This window comes from Epinephelus moara, chromosome 17 (assembly GCF_006386435.1).
Source record: "Epinephelus moara isolate mb chromosome 17, YSFRI_EMoa_1.0, whole genome shotgun sequence".
In the NCBI taxonomy this organism is placed as follows: domain Eukaryota; kingdom Metazoa; phylum Chordata; class Actinopteri; order Perciformes; family Serranidae; genus Epinephelus; species Epinephelus moara.
This window is the reverse complement of record NC_065522.1, coordinates 19,045,350-19,071,243: the sequence shown is the minus strand read 5'-3', so window position 1 is coordinate 19,071,243 and position 25,894 is coordinate 19,045,350. Positions and strand designations below refer to the sequence as shown.

The following is a 25,894-nucleotide window of genomic DNA, read 5'->3' as shown; positions in this document are numbered from 1 at the left end:
AATATTGAAGAAATGTGTCATCTTTAACTTCATACCTTTTGGAAATCAGTTCATCTTCTACTTACTTAACTACTCACAGTAAACAAATTATGACCAGGGTGCCCAAACGTTTGCATGTCATTGTATATTATAATCCATTTCTGACAATATTTCCCCCTAAATCCTACACACTGGACCTCTTCCCACGATGGATTCTAACGCACAAGCCACAATCCAGAGGTCCAATCAGACGGATCTTTGGTCAGATCACTATGTCTTCTCCCAAAAAGCAACCTGAACTTTGATTTTAACTCTGTTTGAATTATTCCACTGTCATGGGCACACCAAGATGCAAAGACACATGGAAATTTACTGTCATTGATCTCGATGCAAAGTAGATGTTAAGCTTCAGATTTGATTGCTTGGACAAATATAACCCATCAGTGTTTGGACATTTTGTACAAAACATTATTAATTTTTATCACAGCAAACTGCCATTACATCCATTATATTTTTGACTTGCAGTTATCTTTTAGTGTAATTACATGTTAAATTTTATTTTTCATTTACATCATTACATTTATAATGTAGAGATTTATAATAATCTCTTTATATAAACTAGCATTAATTAGAATATGAAGAGATTAATGTACTCTCTCTGGCATTGTATCATGTTAAAATACCAGTATCTCTCATGCAGACGTTAAAACACAAGGATTACACACACAAAATAAAATGAGATGTGTCAACTATGGAATACATTTTCCTTCAAGTGTTTCCATTTGCTCTTGCTTTGTGTTTTGTTCCTTCTTTGGAAGCTTCCTCCAGCTTAGTTTTACATCTTTAGTTGCACCTTTCTCACTCAGCTTCCTCTCCACCTACGCAACAGAAAAGAAATATAAAAGTCTACTTTACAAATTTTTTAGCTTGAGTTATGATGTGCGAAATTGTGATTGGGCTGTTGAGTATTATCACTTCTCTGTGGGTTAGGACTTCACACAAGCTGTCAGGAATTTCTTAAAGGTGTCAAAAATGACAGTCACCCATTTCAAGACTGACTTCATCACAGCAGCGTCTTTCATGTCCACAGAGGAGTCGTGAGCAGTCAGCTTCAGCTTCACCAAGTGTTTCCTCAGTGGTTCTGCAAAGAGTAAAAGAGGGGACAAAAACTCTTTAAACCTCATTTATACTCATTAAGAAATAGTTTTAGGGTAACACACTTAGGCCCAATCCCAATACCCCCCCTTGTCCACTACCCCTTAGCCCTTGGCCCTACCCCTAGCCATTGCCCACTACCCCTTGGCCCTCAAAATGAAGCAAGGAGGGGTAGGGGTAGAAATCTTTCCCTAGGAATTGGGACACCACTCACTACGTCACCACGTTGGTTACGTTCACACATACGTAACTATTTTAAACAGGAAGCTGCGAGCCATCTACATTACCAACCAGCATCTACAATGGAGTCTCATTCATCCTACCGATCGCGTTTGCTACAATGGAGTCTCATTCATCCTACCGATCGCGTTTGCCACATTCATCATGCTTCGTTTGATGAACGACAGACTACGGGACTTCTGCTAGCTAGCTAACCAGCTAACATTACGAGGCAACATAGTTATACTAGCTGGCGTGTTATCGTAATGTGAAAACTCCGACAATTTTGCAGAACAGGACAGATGCCAGATAGTGCGAGCTAGCTAGCTAGTTAACAAGCAACCTGATGACGGTAACGTTAGCTATGTATGAACTTTTTTCCCCGTCTCTTGCTCGGTGGTAGCCATGGTGACGTCTACCCCACGCTGGCAAGTCAGCATCTGAAATCCCTCTCTCCGAAGGGCTAGTTTCATACCCACTACCCCTCGTTATGCCCCCTACCCCTACACGCAAAAAGGAATTGGGACACCACTACCCCTCGCCGAAATGCGCAAATGTAGGGGTAGGGCCAAGGGGTAGGGCTAAGGGGGCGTATTGGGACAGGCCCTTATTCTTGCCAAGAGTTAAGATGGTATTGACCTTCTTACTGAACGCTCAGAACAAAAAGATTTAAAGGTCCCTTATTATGTTAATTTCATACTTGAACACAAAGGGAGCCATTTTGAATGTATCAAGTTTGAAATGGTCTATATAGTAGAATTGTGACATCACAACTTCACGGAAGGGAAAGTTTCTGCATTGGGGCTGTGTGCATTTCTCTGTGGATTGAACGTTGTGATACTTTCATAGTATTTATAAAGCAACTATATCTGCTTTATATTAAAAAAAGGCATGGAAATCTGACATTTCATAATATGGGACCTTTAAACACAGCCTGCCGTTTTTATTTTTAAAGACGTGTCTGTGGTATAATAGTGATAATGCATTCTGAGGTGTCCCGATATAGAAAATAATGGACTTGGTGCAGGAAATGTTGCTCCTCTTCCACTCCACATTTATTATTCTTATATATACAAGGCACATCAGAGTTCATAATTGCTTTCATAACACGTATTGTGATGTAAAGTTCTTGTAATTAGCCATATTAAAAGGCGATTATTATGAAATACCATAGGGTGCGATAGCAGAAAAAGCTACTTACCACTGCTGCAAAAAAAGGGCAACTTTTCAGCACAACTCTTGTCAACCATTGCGAGAGGTTTGCTGTTGACCTCAAGTACGGCACAGTCATATAATCCATTTAGATATGGCTCGTACTGTTTCCAGGGTAAGAATGAGGGTTCGCTGCCATCAGACCACATCCAGAACACATCCGCCAGCCCGATCCAGACCAGGCCCTTGTTAACCATCCTCTGCAGCTCTTTATTTTCAAGCTGGTTCCGCACTCTGGCCAGGTCTGTGAGCTCTTCTCTGCAGTAAGCCTGAGCATCGCCCCAGCTCAAGGAGGGTTTCCCCAAAGAAAACCTTTCAGAGATGTCGGCACCGAACCCTAAAAAATGCCATCAAATGTATGATAATTATTCAGTTAATCAATAGAGCACAAGATGATGATCTCATAGGGATGCACAATGTATTAGTCAGCATATTGGAGGGCATAACAAACAGGAAGGTCTGGTGGTCCTCCCCTAGTGTTTCACTGGCTCTTGGAGCTGTTGCTCAAACTACACAAGCTTAACTCCTGCATTTTCATATTGCACGCCACCCATGTATGCATAACGATTGTAGCTTCTATGACATCACCCATTGGTTTTTGGAGTGCCATTTTGAAGCCTTGAGTTCAGCATTTTGGCCATCGCCATCTTGGTTTTTTGGAGCCAGAAGTGACCATATTTGGGAGAGAGGCTGCATGGAGTGGCAGTGGATCTGACTGAGAAGCTGTGGACGCTGTCAGCAGATAATGTTTGATGAACTGCAGTTTTTGGCACTTCCGCATTGGCTTCATTTTTCAGCCTCAGAGGTTGCTGATTGGCCAGCGCAGACACAAAGAGTAAAAAAGCAGATTAAGAGATAGACCTGCCACTCTGGCGCTCTCTCTCAAACTTGGACTTAAATCCAATGAAACGGTAAAACTAGGCAGTGCTTATCTAATATTAATCAAGATTATGTAACTGCACTGCTTATTTCCCTCCTTAAAGGTTTTCAGGAACTTAGCTTAATGCAATATTTAGCTGTAATAGTGAGAGTTTGTGAAAGAGGAAGTGGCGCCACACTGTTTCCTACACAGTGAAAACGAAATGGAGGCCGAAAACACTCAAACTGTAAAGCTAAGCAGCGCTGATCAAATATACACTAAGATTCTGTTACTGACTTGCCGGTTTCTCAACTCAAATATTTTCAGAAACATGTTTCAGCTTACTGTTTAGCTAGAAAACGAGTTTTTTGCCATTGTCAGCCATTAAATGGATAAAATTGCTTCACGTCACCCACCAGCAGGAGTGAATGCCACAGTCCCTTTTCTCTGTTTTCTCTGGTCATGTAGCACTGATTTCAAAAGTATTTGCATCTTTCTACTGCACAGATGGACTAGTTTTATATGACGACATCCATATATCGGTGAAATAGACCGGGAGCCAGGTCCAGCCCTCGTGATGTTTTCTGCTACCTTTTTTTCATTACTATTCCCTGTTAGCCTAGACCCTGGGCCATCGTAAGTTGATAACGAGCACCCCCAACTCGGGGTCGTTTGGTCTCAGGGGGTCAAAACCCCTTTTTTGTGACAAGTTTCTAGTAAAATGTAAATGAAAATATTAGGGCATTACAATGGCATGAATAGTCATACAAGTATGACATTTGGCAAGGAGTATTCTGACACAAAGGGGAAAGTAGCAAAATAAGATTCTGGGGCTTGCTGCCATTTTGAATTTTGAAAAGGTCAGAAATGGATTCAGCACCCTCAATAACCCCCAAATCCACTCCAATACTGTCCAAATCGGCCAAGCAGTTGCTGAAATAAAGTCTATATGGGTGATTATCCTAATAAATGCTAATATTATTAATTTCCCAACATATGCAAGTTAGCAGTTTCTAAATGCTGGGGACCCATTCTGTAAATTTCTAACATGAAACTTCAGGGAACTCAACACTTCCAGGTTCACATTGCTGGCAAGTAGACTCACTGGAAGGCTAGTGACAAAAAAATCTGTTTTCTCTGATGTGAGGTATAGTGACAAAATCAGGCCAAAGCAAGTGTAATTTTCAAGATATAAAGGTCAACTTGGGCTCAAATTGAAGCTTATCAAATTGGGGAGTTTTCTATGCACAAGTGAAGCAGTGATATTAAACTCAAAGTGATGGATAAATAATCAATTCTGATGAGAATTTGTCTTTTTTTTTGTTTTTTGGGGATGTTGTGTGTGATATTTTGAAATAAAATGGGAACAAGTCCCAGAATCTTATTTTGCTACTTTCTCCTTTGTGTAAGGATACTTCTTGCCAGATTTCATACTTGTATGACTATTCATACCATTGTAGTGACCTAATATTTGCATTTACATAATTTCGCCAGAAACATGTCCCAAAAAAGGGGTTCTTGGCCCCCTGAGACCAAACAACCCCGAGTTGGGGGTCCTCGTCATCAACCTATGATGGCCCAAGGTATAGGCCAACAGGAAATGATAATAAGAAAAAGGTAGCAGAAAACATCATGAGGGCTGGACCTGGCTCCCGGCCTAAAATACTTCTTAAATCATATTCTTACCCTTATAGCAGAAGAATCTGTTTGGGCTGCTGCAGTTTGTAGAAAACCATGTTCCATTCTCTCCTATGCCCACACAGAAATGGTAATTGTGTATGGGTTCACCTTTTGCCCAGTTCAAATACATCAGTTCTCCCTCTTTGTAGTCATCAGCGTCTGAGCGTGACCAACCCCAACTCCTGTGCAAACCTAAGTAGACAAATTTGATGCCAGGCTCAATCAGACGAGCTAGTTCCTCCAGGTCCTGCTCATCGTTGACGGTGACCAAATCAGTGTATTTCTCTCCACAGTACTGACGGGCTTCGGACCAAGTCTTAGGCTTGTTGATGAAGTGGTACTGATGATGATAAGAGGATACACAATGGCACAGACCTATGGACAGGGGTGGAGGAAGTATTAGCCTAGATGTTTTACCTAAAAGTACCAGTACAACAATGTAGAAGTTCTGCATTCAAAATCCTGCTTGAGTAAAAGCACAAAGGTGTTATTAGCTAAATGTACTTCAAGTATCAAATGAAAAAATGGCCTCTCCTCTCTGAGTGATATAATATTATATGTTTTATCATTAGGTTGTTAATAGTGATGCATCCTTGCTTAAACACCATTGTGCTGTTGAAGCGTGGTCCAAGTGAAGCTAGTTGTAATTACTTTATATATAGTTAGGAAGTTCTGAATTTGAAATAAATGACTTCATGTGAGAAGTTAAGAAGGGTTAGACACTGGCAAGAAACAACATTTGGCATCTCCCAGGGCATCAAAAAGTGTCACTTGGGCAGTGGCCCTCAGCGTCAGATATAGACACACAAAGCACCCTTCAGCGTCTTCATGAGATGCATCAGGCTTTCAACCTATGCAAACCCATCCATGTCATTCTTGGATGGTCAACAACAGACATAGTATAAGGAACGTGACAGTCCACTTAAGGTGGGTGGGAGGGGAGGTGGATGGGTCAAACAGGCACAGGACTTTGGCCTAGGAGCTAGAAAAACAGTGTTTGTATCCCGCGTTAAATTAAAAGTAAACATTGAGTTATTTTGTCAAGTCAGTCATGGTCAGTTGTTACATGAGTTGACCGATGTGAGTAATGTCAACCACAATCTTTTCCGAACCCTAACCAAGTAGATTTATTGCCAAAGCGTAACCCCTGCCCCCTTGTGTTAAGAGAGAACACAAAAGGTTGCCCAAACATCAAACGATGATGAGTAGGGATGGGATCAAGTTGGAAAAGAAGTGATATTTAAAGAAGCAAAACAAGAGTCAACACTGACTTGGCTTTCCACCAGTGGAGACAGCTCTTGGTGAGTAAAGAGATAAGGTTTGATGGTGAACTCGCAATGTTTCCTTTAGATTGGTAAGTATCATTTAACATTAGACAGATGTTACTTCTTTATTCATACTCAGAAATCATTAGGTTCACAACCCTCTTTCCATCTTTTCTTGATTGAATTTAACTCAGTGCTGAACTCTCTTGCTTTTTTTGTACATTGTATTATTGAATCAAGTATTTTAAAAATGTAAAAAAAACAACAACATATGGATCTTGTAGTTAATGACACTCCTAACTTTGAGTAACCTTTTGAATGGCGTTACAGGCCCACAGACTGTTATACATGGACAGGGATGATAAACAATTGGCTTCTATGTTGTTTTAAAGGAAAAACAGTCTGTTTTATCAATTTAGGATTTCTAGAAGTGTTTTTGTATACAGTAAGCTCCTAAATAGCCTGAAAAAATACCTTAAGTACTATTCGGACGGGATTAGTTTTACATAGGGATGTGGACTAATTTCAGTTTATCACAGGATGTCTGTAATATAAATGTCTGATTCGCACGTGACAAAAAATCTTCGTAATTCTACCTCGGTTTGCGCCCTGGCGTCACCTCCCTGTTGCATGTGCGTGCTATGTTGCTTCCTGTATTTACATTTACATGTATTGTATTTACATTTATTACAACAATTACATAACACAACCAGAAGTCTCGTGGCTCTGAAAAGTGCTTTATTCTTGACCTTTTTGATTGGCCTCCCACGTAGTGCTATGCCATCATTAGAAGAATGTCCACTATCAAGACTGCCGGCAACACCGAATGCTTCTTCAAGCGCCTCCATCATCGAAAAATGCGGAAAACTAGTTGTAAATGCGGAAAAATGGTTGTAAACAGGACGTGACGAAATATTTACATACATTTTTACAGAGAATCACGTTCGCACGGTATTTTCTCTTGACCGTTTTACAGAGGATAAAAGTCGCCATAATTTTTACTGACATTAATCGTAATGATTACAGACATGGCGCATTCGGATGGGACTAAAATCCCTGGTAATAATTACTTTACCCCACGTCTCCACGTTAAACTAATCCCGTCCAAATAGGGCTTTAGATAAACACGTTTAAAATGTTAATTTTGATATTACTTGAATTTGGACTATATGAGGCTTCATGCTATGGCCCTATTGTGTTTTCCAGTGAATACCTGTCAGTTTTAGTCATCTGCAGCATCTTTTTTCAAGAGAATAATCAGGAAAAGAAGAAAAAACTTTTACTTCAGTGTGTTGAAGCTTATATATGTTAATAACGGAGGATTTTGAAAGCTGGGAAAAACTTCACCTTTCAAATGAGACCAGGTATGTACACCTACTAAAGATGGAACAAGAATGGCTTTCAATTTACTGTGTGTATGCCTTGGATAGCCTTCAACAGTTTATTTTACTTTATAAGTTCATCATGGTTTTATATGTAAAAGCTGGACAATAACTAAAGCTGTTGAATGAATATAGCAGAGTACAAAGTGCAGAATTAGTAAAATATATCAACCTAGAATACAGATAAACTCCCTCACCTGAGAGTACCAGTATGCCAAACATTCCCCTCTCCATGGTCTGTGCTCCCTTTAAGAAAATAAAATAATGTATGAAATTAATTAAAGACAAATCATCTTCAAGACAAATTTAAGAAAAAGAAGTCTCGTATACTAATTGTGATGATGATAAAACTCACCTGTTATGAAGCTAACGGACGACCTCTAACAAGAGAAACTGGGAGTTGTCTTCTGTTGTTTCTTGTATCTTGATTCTGCCTTACAAATCAACACACCTCATTTATTCAAAACAGGAGGCCAGCCTGCTTCCTCTGATAGGAAATTTCCCTGTCTCACGAACTCACTGGTAATTCACATGATAATGCAGAAATCTACTTTATGGTCTCTCAGATTAGATTAAGTGACAAAAAGCATCAGCAAAAATGTTTTAAAGCTGCATTAAAAACATTTGCATTACAACAATGGATAAAAAACTGTGAGTAGTGTGAATAAAGTTGCTCATAGTGGCAAACCCAACCAAGTACAGCTCTACAGAGCATTTTAGCACCTTAAACCTTATTGCGCTGTTTTTTTAAGTCTGCAAATTTACATATTTGGTTCAGTCTCACCACCTTTATCAACCTGTCTTAGAGAAAAAGCTCTAAAAACCTACAGTTTTCCACCTGCTTAGCTTCAGATACCTGACTGGCTAACTGGCTAGTTGAGCATTTAGCAGCTAATGATGCCACATATTCTCCTCAGGAGATGGTGAACACCAAAACAGAACTAAACTGAGTGAATATTGGAGTTACAGTCATCAGGTGGCCAGAAGCAAGACTCCAAATGCATGCAAGCCATTTGCTAAGAGGATCCCCCAATCCCAAATGGATCCCTTACAGACTCGTTGACTCAAGCCCTAAGCCCTTACAGACCTAGGAGCAATTCCATTTCTTACCCTTAGCCTTTGTCTTGGCCCTTCCCCTTGGTTTTGTGCGTTCCATTGAAGAAATGAAATTCCTAGGTCTGTAAGGGCTTAGGGTTTGAGTCAGTGAGTCTGTAAGGGATCCATTTGGGATTGGGGGACTATGTGCTACATGTGATTGTGTACACACCTTGTGCTTCTGCCTCCAAGTGGTCAAAAATCAGTGAGTGCAGTTCCAACATGAGCTGCACAGACACTGCCACAGTGGAGTAGTGCAGTGTTTCTTACTGAATGCCTCCTTCTTTATTCTCCTTGCATGTTTTGGCGTGCGTCCTCTAAGAATGCAAAGCACATGGAAACGCTGAGGCTCTGTTGGGACTGATGCAAAAGGTTTTGCATTTTATTTGAAAAAAATCACAAGATTCAAACATGCCAGTCAAGGCTTTAATCTCAAAACATTTTGATCATCAAGGTTGAAGTTGTTATCAGCTCTGCATAAAGTAAATCAGCACCTCTTGAATGATAATACAATGTGTCTAAATTCAGTTTCAAGCTTCCATTACACAAACAATGCTATGCTAAGCATGTAGAGTCCACAAGACAACTGTAAACATGTCAGGTATCATTTACGTGGGTTTGATGATTCATTTAAGTTTGGCACAAAGGTACCCAAAGGTGTACTTAAATTAGGCCCTCAAAAAATAAAATACTCACTAGCAGTTCAAATTACATTTGTGTTTTGTTTTTTACTTCCAGTTGCTTTAGTTTCATTTGAGATCAATCCAATCTCCTAAAAAATACATCCGTATTGGGTTGTTATGTAAACCGCCTCAACTCCCCTGAGGCCTTGGGACCATGTAAAATAATACAAATAACCCTGTATAACATATTAAAATTAAACATATTACTATCAGTTTGTTTTATGGCTTTAAATTCTTTTTTATTACTGTGTGTTAAATGTGTTGTATGCCATTGTAAAGCACTGTGTCACTGTTAGAAAAAGTGTAAACAAATAACATGTTTAGTCAACCTTACTAATATTTATCCCCTGTGTTCGTTGGCCAAAATTGCCCCTCAGTTACAATCAGGGAATTTGGTTTCACATGCAATCCATCAGTTGATGGATGGGTATAAAAAGCAGCGATCGCAGTATGTAAAGACGCACAATGACTTATTTGGCGCTGACCCACTGGCCAACGATGATGAGTGGCTTATGAGCCAGTTCCGATATTTTCAGAAATCATTTGAGTCACAAAAATCAGATTGTTTGTCAAACAGCACTATGGCAACTGCATCCCTCATTTAGAGTGTTTATTTCAGACAGTCACTGAAACTGTCTGACAGTCAACTTGAAACATCCCTCGGTTTTCAGTCGACTTCACATTGTTTGAAGTTTTGTTTTTTACCTTTTCTTGCAGTGTTTTCCATGCTTGTCTTTGTGTGGTGTCTTGATAATGAATATTAATTCAGGGTGTTTCTGCGGCCATTTATACACACCTATAGATAGTGATGGCCAAATGAAGCCTCATGAACCACAAGTGTGCTTTCAAACCTTTGTAGAACAGACAGCGCCATCTAGTGGCTTCAGAAAATAAAGACAGTGGTTCATGAGGCCTCATTTGGCCATCACTACCTATAGATGGGGCACGATGCTCGCTCACTGCGCCAAATTTTGAGTTGATTGTGATTTATAAAGGTGTGGGATACGTGGGCCCACTGTATTATAAATCAGGATGTTTTTGTACATAAGCACTTTCTGTGCTTTGTTTGGACGTCACCTTAAGTCAGCTATCCTGTGCAGTTTTATATATAATGTAGATTCACTCATTGCTGAACCATAGTAACTTCTATACTGTCATGGTCGTCATGGTTGGTTCATTAGTCCAGTCTTTGCTGCTCTGAATGCTTCTTTTTCCAGGAAGAGCAAAGAAAATATTACCCTAGTTCAAATGAACTTCTATAGTCAATAGCAACTTTGAAACATTTCCGATTATGGCTAGTAGGTTCAAGGCCATGATGCCTTGTATAGAGGATGTGGGGTGTTACAGTCTTTGAGAACTGCACTAGAAACCCAGACACCAAAAAACAAACAAAACAAGACTGTACTCATTACTAATCAGTTCTGTGAGTCAAAATCTCTCTTGCAACTTCAGAATACAGTCGAAGGCTCATCTTCAAGTCTACGTCTCAGGATTAACAGCTGCGATAACCAATGCCGCTACATTCTTCCCTTCATCAAAAACACCCGGGCTGAAGAAGGGGAAGATCCTCTCAGAGAACAAGCACCCAGTGAAAGAGTAGATATGAGACCTGGTCTCCACATCAAAGAACGACACGATCCCCTCCTCGTAATCCGTAAACACTCCCACAATCTGCGGCTTGTCCTTGAGGGGAAGATGGACTGAGGGGGAATCCAAAGCGCGATACTCTGTGCCGTTCCTCAGCCGCACCGTCCAGAAGCCGTTCTCTGGCTTGGAGGTGATCATCCCCTTCCTGTTAACGGACTCTTTGACCACGCCCAGGTCCCAGAAGGTCTTTGCTGCTACTACCACCTGATAAATTACAAGAGAGTAGGAAACATTGAACATGGAACCTACAGAATACAGAGTTGATTTCCAAAACACTCTTAAATGAATTAAAGAAGATGCTGACCTGGAAGTAGAACCTCCCAGACATGTAGCCTTTCTTGCCTAGAACACAAATGACGGGGTCAAAGCGTTGAGGGATATCTGGCACAATGTGTAGCAGCTCAGCGCGGCCCGCCTGCTTTCCGTCACTTGACAGGACGATGTTTGGATGGGCAGTGTCCGGGTCTAGAACCACGTCAACTGAAGAGATGATATGGAGAGAACTTAATACAAAATCTACTACTAACTCTTCTATGTCTACCTCGACTCCGACAACATCGAGAGCCATATGGCTTTATATGTCTGTCTTGACATTTGTATTAGTAAGTAAAATTTGTTCGTCTTAACAGGTAAATATATAGCGTCCTAACGTGTTAAAGGCGTGTTAAGACAACAGACAATGCCCTGTTAACGAGTGCATTTCTGACATCTTATTACATTTTATATTAGGTGCAACCATTTCACCAGTTTCGGAGGGGAAACCGATGAAATAGTATTCGGAATACACTGTATTTGCATAAGTGTTCACTAGATGGCAGAAGTAAATTAGAATACATTGGGCAGAGTGTTTAGTCTTCTTTCTATTCTATCTAAGGGGTTTTTGCAGACACATATATAATTGTCTCATCCACATACATTTGACATTTGACTCTTTTGCAACTGTCAAGTAAATCATTTATGTTCAAACTAAAAAGTAAAGGGCCCTAAATTGAACCTTGTGGAATTCCTATTCGGCAAATCTGGACAGATGACTGGGCAGAGTCTATTTTAACACACTGCTCTCTTTGTTCAAGAAAGTAAATATATTTACAGAAATTAAAATGTAATGGTTGTTGTAGTCACTGGAGAATGTTTAAATTGCAAAATATATACTTTTGGTGTCACATGTATGTCATACTTCAACATATCCTCAGCACTTTGTATGATATCTTATGAATTAGTGACCCCATGGATGACATTGCAAACTGAACATAAAGTTACGTATTTAATGTAAAGTTACTGTGGTAAGGTTTAGGAAAAGAAACACCAGTCTACTGGGAAAGTCTTATGTTTTGTGACACATCCACCACCCTAACCTGCCGCATTACATGGACCCCTTCCTTCTTTACTTCTGTCAGCGCGTAGGTCACATGATTGCAGGCTGCCCAAATATCTGAATTATACAGGAATTACTGGCTCATGGTTACTTAGGATATGCGTGAATTTTGATGCTTTACATTTCATAGGAAAACACATGAACAGTGCATGAGAACAGCCTGATTATTTCACTTATTTAATGTTTGTTCATTTCTGGGTCTGATGACCTCCAGACCTGACATAGACACCTAGTGTCAGTGATTACACATCGCTCAGTGATAAGATTACATCACTTACAGATAAGATACCAACAGGAATATGCTCTACTTTACTACCACTATTACCACTACTATACTGCTACCACTACTAAACTTTATGACTATGAGTCATAAAGCCAGACATTTATGCTACTTTAGCCACGCATAGCTATTGGTCTGAAGGTGGAAGGTAAATAAGAAAGTGACAGAAGTGAGCAAATGAATGAATGATTAAATGAACTTAGACTGCTGCTATACATAACAAAAAGGATAATCCAAATTAAATAAATTAGTGAATCTCGAGCCATTATGTGTAGACGTTGTATGTGATTATAGTACTGTTCATATAATTCTGTTGACATAGTTTTTGTTCGTAGAAAAAATGGGCCAATATTAGTGAATATTGGTGGCATCTGTGTGTCAATTTAATCTTTGTCAGCTGTTTATCTGTGCCATGGTGTTTTTTTTGTGACAACCACAAGTGGGCAGCAAAATCAAAGCTTTTCAAACACGCCAAATGGCTTTTCACATATATATTCGAGATCTTACCTGCATATTTCTGCATCCTCTTTATCTCTGTCAGGAAGATAAAAATCAGTTTGGGTGGTTTCAATGAGACATTTTGGTTAAAAACATGAAACTTTAGAGAAGTTATGAATTAAAAAGTGTCATGAATTTGACTGTAATATTTGATGATGATCACATGCAGTTAGTGATGGCCAAATGAGGCCTCATGAACCACTGTCTTTATTTTCTGAAGCTACTAGATGGCGCTGTGTGTTCAACAAAGGTTTGAAAGCACATTTCATTGAGCACGGTTACATAAGCACAATAATCAGATAACTGGAAATAATCAGGTAATGGTAATAATCCGATTTGACGCGTTTACGTGCACTTCAATAATCTGATAATCAGAAAAACCTGGTTTACATGATTCAGTCCTTCAGTTGGATTTCTCCTCAAGTACATGACATAAAACTCAAACTTCCTGTTACAGTAGGTACTCGTATCCTTGAAAAGTACGCAAGTCATATATTTGCAAAATAAAGCACTCATCATTCTGACAGCTTATATTCTTACAGTACTGTTTGTTTTTATCATTAACAAATACATGTGAGAGCATTCTAATGTGTAGTTTATCAATGTGGAGCCAATTTTACATACTTTGGGTAGATTCGGAGTAAAAGTACTGCAAAGTGCAATATACAAGTGTATTGTATATAAACTTGTCACACAAAGTGCATAACATATAAGTAAGATAAAATAAAAGTGACAATTTAAACACTGAGAATATAAAAATATATTATTTTATGTAAAATCTTTATCTGAAAGGAAACAAAAGCTGTCAGATTAACGTAGTGGAGTAGAAAGTACAATATTTCCCTCTAAAATGTAGTGGAGTGGGAGTATAAAATAGCAAAACCCGAAAGAAACCAGATTAAAGGGTATACATGCACCGAATAATCTGACTATTGGGGAAAAAGCTAGGTGTGTTTATCTGATTTCTCATAATCAGATAATGGCTTTTATCTGATAAAGCCTATCGGATTATGCTGTTTACATGACCACTTGAATAATCAGGTAACTCCAGAAATCAGATAATGATCGGTTTATTTGTGTGCATGTAAACGCGCTCATTGCCAGTCCCTCAGCCTTTATCTTTAAACCAATAGCGCCATCTGGTGAGGTCAGAAAATAAAGAAAGTGGTTCATGAGGCTTCATTTGGCCATCACTACATGCAGTTAGTGTCATGCTCTGCCCAGATATTTTACCTTCTTTCTTCAGGCTGTCCAGTTCATTCTTCAAGGTGTCGTCCAGCTTAGACAGTGCCCTCCTCACTGGCCCCACGCACAGTTCAGGGTGGATGCCGATCTCTGACCACTCTCTGGTGGGTGGAGGTGACATCAGAGAGGGCGACTTCTATCAGAGGAAAACACATAGAAGAAGAAATTTGAATATTGTTTATATGATGTTAAAACTGGGACTAACCCTCTCCTGACACCTGAACTATCAGCTCTCCTAGGTTAAAACCTCAGTATTCATCACCACAGTTTAAGGTTGATTATAACCTGTAAGATGTGCAGATGGTCGTCAGTGTCCCTCAGCTCCTCCAGCTCAGCGTTCCTCCTCTGCAGTTCAGTGATTTCCTGCTGCAGCTCCTCAACGAGCTCCTCTGACCTCCTCTCCGCTGCTTTCTGCTTCTCCTTGATCTCTGTGTGGACTTCAGTGTGTCTCTCCTCAATTGAGCGAATCAGAGACGTGAGAAGACGGTCGCTCTCCTTCATCTCCTTCTCTGCACTTGCCTGGACGGGGATAAAAATTGTGAATATGAATATTCAAAATATAAACAAATATACCATTAGAAGTGTTGTCCCTTTCTCAATGGGAAATTCATTTAACCTACCTTGTGGTAGGTACCTCTGTACTTCATGTGTCTGTTTGTAATTCCCTATATTTCCTAAAATGCCTTTCACTACCACTACAGATAAGTTGTAGAGTTAGAGAGAGCAGCACTGTTTTCAGTGATAAATCTGCGATAAATCAGTCCAGTCTGAGCATCGGCTCTTTGATTCTGCATGGCACAGAAAATCTGATGTTTACTGTTGCATTATGTTTTTAATCATCAGTATAGTATAATCTGTCATCACAGTCTGCTGCAGCTGCTAATACTTGATGAAATCTTCACGTCACCAGCTGAATTCAAACAAGACAGATGCATTAAGATAATGACTCATTTTCAGACTCACGTTGCTGAGCTTCAGACAGTTTTTGATCTCCTCCACTTTCTTCAGTCGCTCCTGAATCATCTGCTGAAAATCTGCCTCAGTCTGCTTGATTTGGACCTAAACAAATTAGAGCGGAAATTGACAGTTGACAGGCTGTAAGTTAGTAACACTGTGAGAAATGAAACAATTAGATGTGGAATTAGACACAAGGCTTGGAAAACATTCAGGATTTCATTAAACCTTTGAAGCCTGAGCAAATGAGTGCAATATTGTTATCAGGCATCAGTACTGATTTTGGTCCTCAGAAACCTTTATTGCCCATACCCTTGTAATACAGAGTATATACTCTACCTTCCTCTCCTGACTCTCGTCCTCTATTGTAACAGCCTGGTGGTCTTTGTGCGTGGTCTCGGTGCAGAACTGGCACACACACTTCTGTTCGTCCCTGCAGAACATCTCCAGCAGCCTCTCGTGCTTCTTGCACATCCTCTCCTGCAGGTTCCTCACCGGCTCGATCAGCTTGTGGATCTTCAAGGTGGCGACTCTCTGGTGAGGCTCCAGGTGGGCTTTACAGTACGAGGTCAGACACACCAGGCAGGACTTCAGGGCCTTCACCTGCAGGGATGTCGCCGTGCAGACATCACATGCCACCTCGCCTGGTTTGGCCGTGCACAGCGGTGACGCTGACGAACAAATGACAATGTTTCTAAACGTGTCCGCCAGCTCTTTGAAGGCTGTGTTGATGCCGATTTCAGGACGGGGGGTGAATGATTTGTTACAGGTGGGGCACTGGCAGACCTCGCTGCTGTCCCACACACTCTGGATGCAGGCCTGGCAGAAGTTGTGTCCACAGGGAGTGGTGACCGGGTCGGTGAACACTTGCTGGCAGATGGAGCACTGGAACTGTTTCTCTGGTAACATACCTGAGGAGGCCATTGTCTGCGGAACAGTTAAAAAAAGGAAGTCAGGTGATCTGTTGCTCAGGAAGATCTTTGATAGAGGAAGTGCATATAAAGATAAATAACCACAGAACAAACACAGAACTATAAGTCAACTTCCATTATGACATGTTAAAAAACACAGTTGAGTAAAACACCTGTAACTTCATGTGTTTATTATGTAACGCCATGACTGTGTATATATGCACGTCTTGAAATTCAGGACTCATACACGCTGCACTGTTTGGTATGCCTCATGTATTACTCATTGTTTTCACACCCCAAAACACACAACAGACACACCCACACTTCCAACAGAAAACATTCACATAATTACACCAGTAACACCAACACCCTGTTACCAGTGCTACCAACTCTGGTACTCATGTAGTAATAGTAAAGTTAGAAATATTATTATTATTATTGCTGCTTGCTATAAAAAGAAATCAGGCTGTAAGAGTAAAACTTAGAGGTGGGACTAAGTCATTGTTTTGCAAGTCACAAGTAATTCTTGTGTCATTGCATTCAAGTCCAAAGTCAAGTCCCAAACCCTAAACTTTAAGTTTCGCATCCCAGACAACTCGTAATGCGCTTGTCACCCAATGTAATGCCATTTTAACAATAGAGTAATAATGTTAGATGACCACCCATCCAAAGGATTACAGGTGAGCTCCGATGTCACAATCCAGCACTTGGGCAGTGACTCACGGCGTAAGAAACCAACGAAAAAAAGCATCCTTTAACATTTGCATGATCAGGAGGAAACACGGTGGGACAAGTATGCAAGTTAAGGCAGCGATAGTCCAACTGGGGCGGGCAGGAGTGGTGGCGGATGGGTCCAACAAACACCGCCTTTCACCCAAGAGAACAGTGTTTGTATCCTGTAAGATTATAAGAAGATTGTTTGCTGCTGAAGTAAAGAAACGTCAATCGCAGTGTTGTACCGACATAGTGCATTTAATTTGAAAGAGACTGTCCAGAACAACTAACACACCCAGGGTACCTTGCACATCATATCTGGATGTGGAAAGTCCATGACCAAGCACGTCAATATGTGACGAGGTCGGAGTGAGAATGTGTCGTACAGGCTACAAGATACATTCAGGTAAAGAAGGGAAGCTAACAGAACAAAATAATTGTATTGATTACTCAAAATGTAGAGAGAGAGGGGAAAAGGGAAATGTTGCTGTTGTGCAACATTCATAGCGACCATCTTATTCTTTATTGAGAGGTTCCTAGAGGTAATCAAAAAAGTCCAGAAAGGGACTCCATATCTAATTAAAGGTTTGAGTGTGATTTTGATTTTTTTCTAACTTTAAGAAATGCATAACATCTGCGACCCAGTGAGAAAGGATAGGGGAGCGCGTTGCTTCCACTGTAGAAGGATCAAATGTCTTGCCAGGAGAGAAGTGAAAGTTATAACCTCGTGGGCTTTATTTGGTAAGATAGCACTGGATTCCTTCAAAGTTAGACCAAAAAGTGTTCAGTCTGGGTTGGGGTCCAATTGGGTTTCAAACATCTCGCTAAAAGCTTTAAAAATGCTTATCCTAGGTGTCCTCCTGCATCTGTTGTTGACGATTTGGGAAGCCGCAACGAATGCAAGGACATCAACAAAAGCACATGGTCAGGTTTTGGCTCTGTATTTATACAGGAAGTGAACATCAGGCTCAAAGGTGAAAGTCCGTGGTTTGTTGGACCCATCCACCAGCCCTCCTTCCCACCCTATAGGCACTCTCCAGCTCCTTATATTACATTGCACCAGCAGCGTTTGGTTACACATAAGCCCCAAAACCAGCAACAACTCAGCCCTGAGCAGAGTGGCTGTCCTCTATTGACCAATCAACAGACTGCAGTGTTCACAGCTCCACCTTTTGGTACCAGATCTGTGTGCTAGGTACCCCAACAGAGGGGGGACCAAAAATGGGGACAGTACAGAACGGTTCCATTGGTACCATCCACAACTTTTCACAGTGGAAACAGAAAAAATGGGTCCGAACTGAACTGAACTGCTCGGTGGAAACGGGGCTATTGCAGCGGTATTTGACGGCTGGAATGAGAAGGGGCTGACATATAACATAGATTCAATTTCGTTTCACTTCATTTTTTCCCCTGGTCATCCACAGTTATAGAACCACAACATAAACATATTTATATATATTTAGTCGATTCTTTTTTATTATTAAATCCAATTATTCCCTTGAATCCATACAAATACAAACTCACAGGCTAAGTATTAAGGCTTTTAAACAGATCTGATTAAACAAATCTGCACGACCTGCAGCTTAACTCATCATTCAGTCCCAAAATAACCAGGAAAATATGATTTTTACAATTATATCAATTTAACTATTGGTCCAAAACTGCTATTGTTGGTCATTCTAAGCAAGATACGTTACACAGCACAAAATGAATTAAATACTAACTTTAAAACTGCTTTAAGTTCACACTAAATATTAGGTAATATTTCAAAAACAGCACATTTTCTTCATTCTACACTGAACATATGTTTGCAGATGTGTCAGATACCTGACAGTTAAGAAAAAGGGTTGTTCCCCTTTTGAATAATCCACACCTTAGCTATTTAAACCGATTAACTTCACTGTCATTCACCTGCTTAGTCTTTCTCACAACACAATAAATCGTAGGTTTTAGCTTTTCCTCCATATTCCTCATACTCACAGCTGCTTCTCTTAGGTGAAGCTGTTCAGTCACACTTCAGTCCTCGGTGACAGCAGAGCAGGTGACTCTCCCGCTGTGTGAGTGAGTTATGAATACATTACAGGGCTAGCTGTGAAACAGGAAAATGTAACGTCAACACAGTTATTCATCAGCCTGAACCCTCCCTCTCCCGAGCACAGCGCTGGTTTCTCTCTCTGCCTGCTGTAACCTGAGCTCAGAATAGTAGCATTTATGACACGACCCACAATGGGAGCACATAACAGTAGTTCTCTCACAGGGAAGTTGTGTGTTTGGCTGGGTGTGGTGTTTGAGTCCAATGGTTAACATTTTCCACTGATGACACACCTGAAACACATAGTGGACTCACCTCAGTCTGACCTGAGGAATGCTGCCGCTCCACATTGCAGTACAAATGTGCCGTGGTTTGAGTGTTTGGCCTCAGAAAAGGGCATTATAAACATTCAAAGTGCTTCCATACTACGCATGAATGAAGAAGAAACCATCAGGGCACAGTGAAGACCTTACCCCGCTGAATGTTATCTTTCAAATAAAGCAGTGGTTGTTTGCCTGACAGATAATGACGGGAACCAGACCAGCTGTCCTACATTGGTCACAGATTAGAGATCATGTGACAGGTGTGTGATGGGAACTTTAACAAGCTCATAAAATACAAACATAATGTGCGATAATTAACCTAAGCTGCTGATGACACATTTTCCTACAGACTGTTTAAGTTTTGCTTTTAAATCAGTTTAGTTTCAGTTGGTTTACAAAGTGAGTCTGCTTGTTTCAGTTTAGTTCAGATGTATAATTTATTTATTTAGTTAGTTAGATGATGGGAAATTTAATTTTTGAACTTAATTTTTGTTGTCATATACACACAGGCCTGAAATACACACACATGCACAAACAGGACCTATACATGCATTAAATGGAGATATGTCAGCAAAGGGGCTGCATATGTACAGGCACAATGAGCAGTTGGGTGTTTGGTAGTGATGGCCAAATGAAGCCTCATGAACCACTTTCTTTATTTTCTGACCCCACCAGGTGGCGCTCTTGGTTTACAGATAAAGGCTGAAGGACTGGCAATAAAGTGTGCTTTCAAACCTTTGTTGAACAGACAGTGCCATCTAGTGGCTTAAGAAAATAAAGACAGTGGTTCATGAGGCCTCATTTGGCCATCACTAGTGTTCGGTGCCCTCCACAGGAACACCTTGGCAGTAGCAGCACCTCTCCAGCTGCCACTCCATATTTGGTGCGTGTTGCTTTCTTAGGGTGTTTTCACACTTGGTCCTTTTCAGCCCCCTAAGCGGACTCAGAGTGGTGACTCAGCATTTTTTGCCCCGATGTGAACACTCCAAGAGAACTCACACCCCTCTTAAGCGAACCAAACTCAGACCACCTTGGTTCGCTTCAAGTCCGCGGTGCGGTTCACTTAACTTGTGCTGTGTGAACACAAAACGCTCCGGGTCCGCTTTGCCTTTTGCTATTGTATTGTAACCCTCCAGGCTTGCCATAGACAGATCCTACGCTATTTCAGTGGGATGCATAATAAACACAACGGAACCATGGCCACAGGTAACGACAGCACGACCAGCAGACGAGGAGTACTTTGGTCTGATGATGAAACTGCACTCCTCCAGATATGGAACGAAGAAAACATCAAACGGCAACTGTCCACAACGCACAGAAATGCTAAGGTTCTCTCCAATGTTAAGTTCATAACCACACTGCAGTGCCACATCAAAGTCAAAACATAAACTACAACAATATATATTATATATAGGCTATAGTGTGAACAGGAAGAGGACCGAGGCCCCACCAGAGCTGAAGTTGACCAGAAAGAGAGAGAGAAAGAGTCCTCTTTCAAATGAACTGACAATGTGAACACAAAAAGATCTGAGTCCCTTTTCTGTTGGTCCACTTTTTGGTGCACTTTAAGAGGACTGAGCTCAGTTTGTTTAAAAAGGACTATATGTGAAAACAACCTTAAAGATCCTAAGTCGTTAAAAACATGCTGCATGACATTATGGTTTGCCAAGTTTGACCAAATTGGCTAAGGCTAAGACTTAAAACATTTCCTGTATTTTATTTTATGTAGTTATATTAAGTACACTGTATTGTTTCAGTTAGTTTGCCCTCTTAGTGGAGTGCCCTCTTAGTGGAGTGCCCTCCTCGCTACTTGGTCTGTACTTAGGGGGACGAAGGCGTCTGGCGCCTGCAACGGTCCCAACTGCAGAAACGTGGGGCGTTCCCAATTGATGATAAAGCAACCTTCAAACAGGCATAGCCCCGGGAGGAACCCGGGGCCGCAAGGTGCGTTAAAAGTGTCGATGGTCAATGTGTCTAACTGCATTCTTCATCGACGCACAAGCCGATTGATCACATTTTTGAGTTTTTCACATTTGTTTGCCTTTGGGAGGCCCAGGTTCTCAGACAAAGGGTTTTTAAGGAGAGACACGGGACCCCTGGGCGCTCCACACCATCACGGCCGAAGGACAGGACGCTACTGGAAACAATGAATCCCCCTCTCCCTCTGGAGGAGGGGAGAGAGTTGGGTACCTGGGGGCACGCGACCACTTTGACGGGTACCCTGGAGCCGCCCTCTGCCAATGGATAGCAGAGGGCGGTGGGGGAGCGTTGCATCCGATCGGGAGGAGGCCTAGACTAGGGGGAGTTACGACATACCGGCCATCCCTGTGACCCACGTTGCCGGGCTCAGGCCTGGGCTGATGATAACCTGCTAATTATCTTTCCGCAGATTCACCTACGGAAACCTTGTTACAACTTTTACTTCCTCTAGATAGTCAAGTTTGATCATCTTCTCTGCGCTCTATCCAAGGACCTCACTAAACCATTCAACTGGTAGTAGCGACGGGCGGTTGTACAAAGGGCAGGGACTTAATCAACACCCTACTGATGATGTGTTGTTGCAGTAGTAATCCTGCTCAGTATGAGAGGAACCGCAGATTCAGACATTTGGTGTATGTGCTTGGCTGAGGAGCCAATGGTGCGAAGCTACCATCTGTGTTATTATGACTGAATGTCAGAATCCTGCCTAGACGTAATGATACCATAGCGCCGCGGATCTTCGGTTGGCCCCGGATAACCGGCCTCGATCGGTGAGCAGAGCTGTTTGTGACAGGGCTGGGGTGCGGCCGGACAATGGTCGCCCCTCTCCTGTCTCGCACCGCATATATCATGAAATGCAAATACGTGCTCTGTATATTAAGATAATGTTGTAATTCATCTTGAATTACAAAGGATTTTAATGACATCTCTGATGTATGACAGCTTAGACATGCAGGGAGAGGGGGTGATGACATGCAAAAAGGCTCCCAGCAGAAATGGCAATGTTGCTGTCCCTAATTTTAATTCAAAGGTATATTCACTCATGCAAAGAAGTGCCCACACATCACCTCATGTTAGCATGCTGTTTGCATCAGGTGAGGCTGTGTGGCTTTACATCTGTTTTGCATCGACCATAGCCAACATTTTGTAAACTATCCGTGACCTTATTTAACACTGCAGCTTTGCTGTGTGAGAATCACAGTTACCACCACTTTCTGCAATTAAACATTAACTCTGGTTCAATGGCTCCACTTGCACCATGTAGAAAACTACATGACACCTTTGTGAAAGTATTTGGGAGATGGAAAAATTAAAAGTAACTCTTTGATTTTAAATCCTGTATTGTAATTGCTCAGCTATACAATGAAATCAAGTGTCTCTAGTGGTACATACAGAAACTTCACATACAAGCAGACTAATTAAAGACATTAAACATAATTATAAAAACAATGAAAAAATTTAAAAACATGAACTCTGTGAGCAGAGTTATGTTGCATGTATTATTCCTATTTTAATTTTCAATGTGGTTTGTAGGAGTGGGATTGAGGCTTTAGGGCCCTGAAACACCAAGTCAATGTTGGGCCATCGGTGAGCATCTGTCGCCCTATTTTTTATGGTGTATCCTGCACCGTTGGCACAAATTAGCCCTTGTTGGTTTTCTTCTAGCTGATTCCGCATGTTGAATCAGCGTCAGAGGTGGTGGAGCCTGTCTGTGAGAGAGAGATCACTTTAATTGGCAGCCCAGCTCAGTGGACGAGAACAGAAACGGAAGTGAGGAAAGTAAACAAATGACTAAAACCAAGAAGGCATCAGATCAAAACAAACTTGTTGTATTAGATAAGATAGATGTGTTTAGCCATCGAGCAGAAACGGTTTATAATCATTGTGGTGTGTTCAAGTGCCTCTTTTTTGTCAAGACAAAGGCAATGCAAGAGTTGGCCTTCGTCACCTTGGCGTGCCTGGGCCTTTAATCCCAGCTGGTGTCTCAAAGTAGGTGGAAGAGATCGTATGACAGCTGTCAGGAGGTAAGACGGTCAATGCTTTGCATATGAAGGGATTAAAACCTGCTGAAAAGAGAGGATGTAAGGACAAGGGAGATTAATAGGGAAAAAAGGCAGAGCTGTACCACTGTCCAGGTAACAGTCTGTAAATTCAACAAGATAAGGAAGCAACAAGAATCTGAGATTTCAGAGATGTCACCAGCCTGCGGTCCAGTACGTCCAGGTAGGACATTACCTAATATACGGACCTTAAGACAAGCCATTTTACAGATTTACTGTATAGCCAGTAGCAATGGGTAGCAGAATGTTCTTCTCATTATATGCAGTTGGACAATTGTGTGAAAGCACTTGGGAATGGCAGTGTGATGTTATAGTAGTAGAAAACAAACAAACAAAAACATACAATACTTAGAACCTACACAGAAGAAATGATATTCAACTATGTCATATTTCACTTATTACAGTAAACAATAAACTTGCCCTTAAAGTCAGGGTAAGAGTAGAGATATGGATAAAAAGTAGACATTCAGCCCCCACATATTTTTCAAATGCCTGGGTGAGCCTTTTGATGTATATCAGATTTTCTCAAGCTGTAAATTCTCAAGCTGAGAATCTCTTTTATCCACAAGGTGTGTTGAGGCGGTGTTGGTGATTTCCATCGCATTAGTATTAGACGTTTAGCCAATAATGTTACGAAAGCTACAAGATCTGTGCCAAACAGGCCCGTAATGGCTCGATAAGTGTCCCAGTTATCTCCGACAAAGTATTGAAATTCGCAGTCCAGTAGTTATGCAGCATATACATGACCATATGTGCATATGTTGCTGGTGTGTGACGACATTTTTCACATTTTCGTACATTTTAAATAGTCTATCTTTGGTCCGACGAGTGTGATGAACAATTTTACACTGAATCAACCCATGCCTGGCACAGACAGATGAGGTATGTAAGAGCGTTGTTATTCTGTATTTATTCAATGTTTCTCACCCTCAGGTATTGGAGAAACCATGTTGTGCATTCTCCTTTTATCAGGTCAGTCTGGATGTGTATGTATATTTGTGTTGTATTACATTTTACAGTAAATGGTTGTTCTGCAGACATGCTAATAAACTGATTACAACCATCTGCCACTGCTGTTCCTAAAAGAGATTTGGCTCTTGTTTTTCTGAATTAATGTTTTTTTCAGAAAAATTGTAAGTTTGCCTTTCGTTTTGTCTCAGCAAACCAATAGGCTACCAACATACTCTCACTCCCAATTCGTCACATATTGGTACTTGTTTTGACTAGGTCAGTGGTTTCCAACTGGTAGGTCCCAGTCCTAAAGTGGGTCGACTTGCAAACCTGTCCAGTTTGTAGAGCTGTAGAATGAGTGACTAACAGACGGACAAACATGTTGCTGAATATATTAAACTGTGTGGATCTTAAACTAATGACTAAGGAGAAATCTGGACATTGTGACTGGACCGGATGGGAACCACTGCACTTAGTATCCTCCTGCATCTGTTACTGAAGTTCAGGGACACTGTGTCTGATTGTGTCTTTTCAAAACAAGCCTCTGTTTTCACATGAAACGTACAGATTCTGCTTGTTAGACACGTATAGTTCTGGGTAAAACACCCCACATTTCCTTGTGCAACAAATGCACGTGGTTAGCTTTAATAAAAAAGCATCATGGTTTGGCTAACAGTCATGTGGAAGGTGAACACAGGAGTCTTGGGTGAAAGTCCAGTGTTTGTTGGACGCCGTACCTATGGTGTAGCCATAGGAACAGCCATACACCTCCCCAGAAAACTGCACATTGTGGTGACGCAGACCTCCTGTCTATTTTTATATGCTGAAACCATTTCCCTCAGTGGAAACAAAGCTTTTATTTACTTTAATTTCACAGATAAGAAACAATAAATTGTGAAGACAATAAAGCCTCCACAAAAATAGCATTTTAAGTCTTGTGTGTGATTTATCCTTCATATGAGCAGAGGAAATCTTCGCTTGTCACTAGGCTAATTTATACAATGTAAAATGCCATAGGCTTGTGCTAATAACGTTAGCATGTTATAATTGTTTAGTACAAGACAGTTGTTTTGTCAGTGAACCTTGTGAGCTGTAATGGAGTCAAATTTTGTAACGTTACCTCTGTTAGATGTTGCTGTTGTCCCTGGTTTTATATGAGTAGAGGAAAATTCCGCTAGCTGCTAGGCTAATTCATACAATGTAAAATGCCGTAGGCTTGTGCTAATAACATTAGCATGTTGTATTTGTGGGGAAAATGTGTCCAGATAAAGACAAGTGTTTGTCTGTGAATGCTGCGAGTTATAGTGAAGCTGATTTGTGTACTTATGTTTGAAATTGTCTCTATTAAGCCATGTTTAATGTGTGTTTTGGCTGTGTTTTGAGTCAACTAAACTT

The 25,894-nt window shown here is 40.9% G+C and overlaps 3 protein-coding genes across 3 annotated transcripts in view; 2 read left to right on the top strand and 1 right to left on the bottom strand.

The window, feature by feature from the left end:
- LOC126403715 (serine/threonine-protein phosphatase PP1-beta catalytic subunit) overlaps positions 1-25,894 on the top strand; it is a 659,813-nt gene that overhangs the window by 393,050 nt on the left and 240,869 nt on the right. The gene's annotated exons all lie outside the window — the stretch shown is intronic.
- The window catches only part of c17h11orf68 (chromosome 17 C11orf68 homolog), a 616,176-nt gene that overhangs the window by 393,056 nt on the left and 197,226 nt on the right, over positions 1-25,894 (top strand). The window lies entirely within an intron of this gene.
- On the bottom strand, positions 9,208-19,306 carry LOC126403710 (E3 ubiquitin-protein ligase TRIM39-like). The gene is made up of 8 exons (XM_050066438.1): positions 19,134-19,306; positions 15,868-16,455; positions 15,538-15,633; positions 14,860-15,093; positions 14,563-14,710; positions 13,339-13,365; positions 11,481-11,656; positions 9,208-11,380 (listed from the first exon to the last, which is right to left on the bottom strand). The coding sequence occupies exons 2-8, from the start codon at positions 16,450-16,452 to the stop codon at positions 11,009-11,011; spliced, it is 1,638 nt and encodes a 545-aa protein (XP_049922395.1). The 5' UTR covers positions 16,453-16,455; positions 19,134-19,306; the 3' UTR covers positions 9,208-11,008.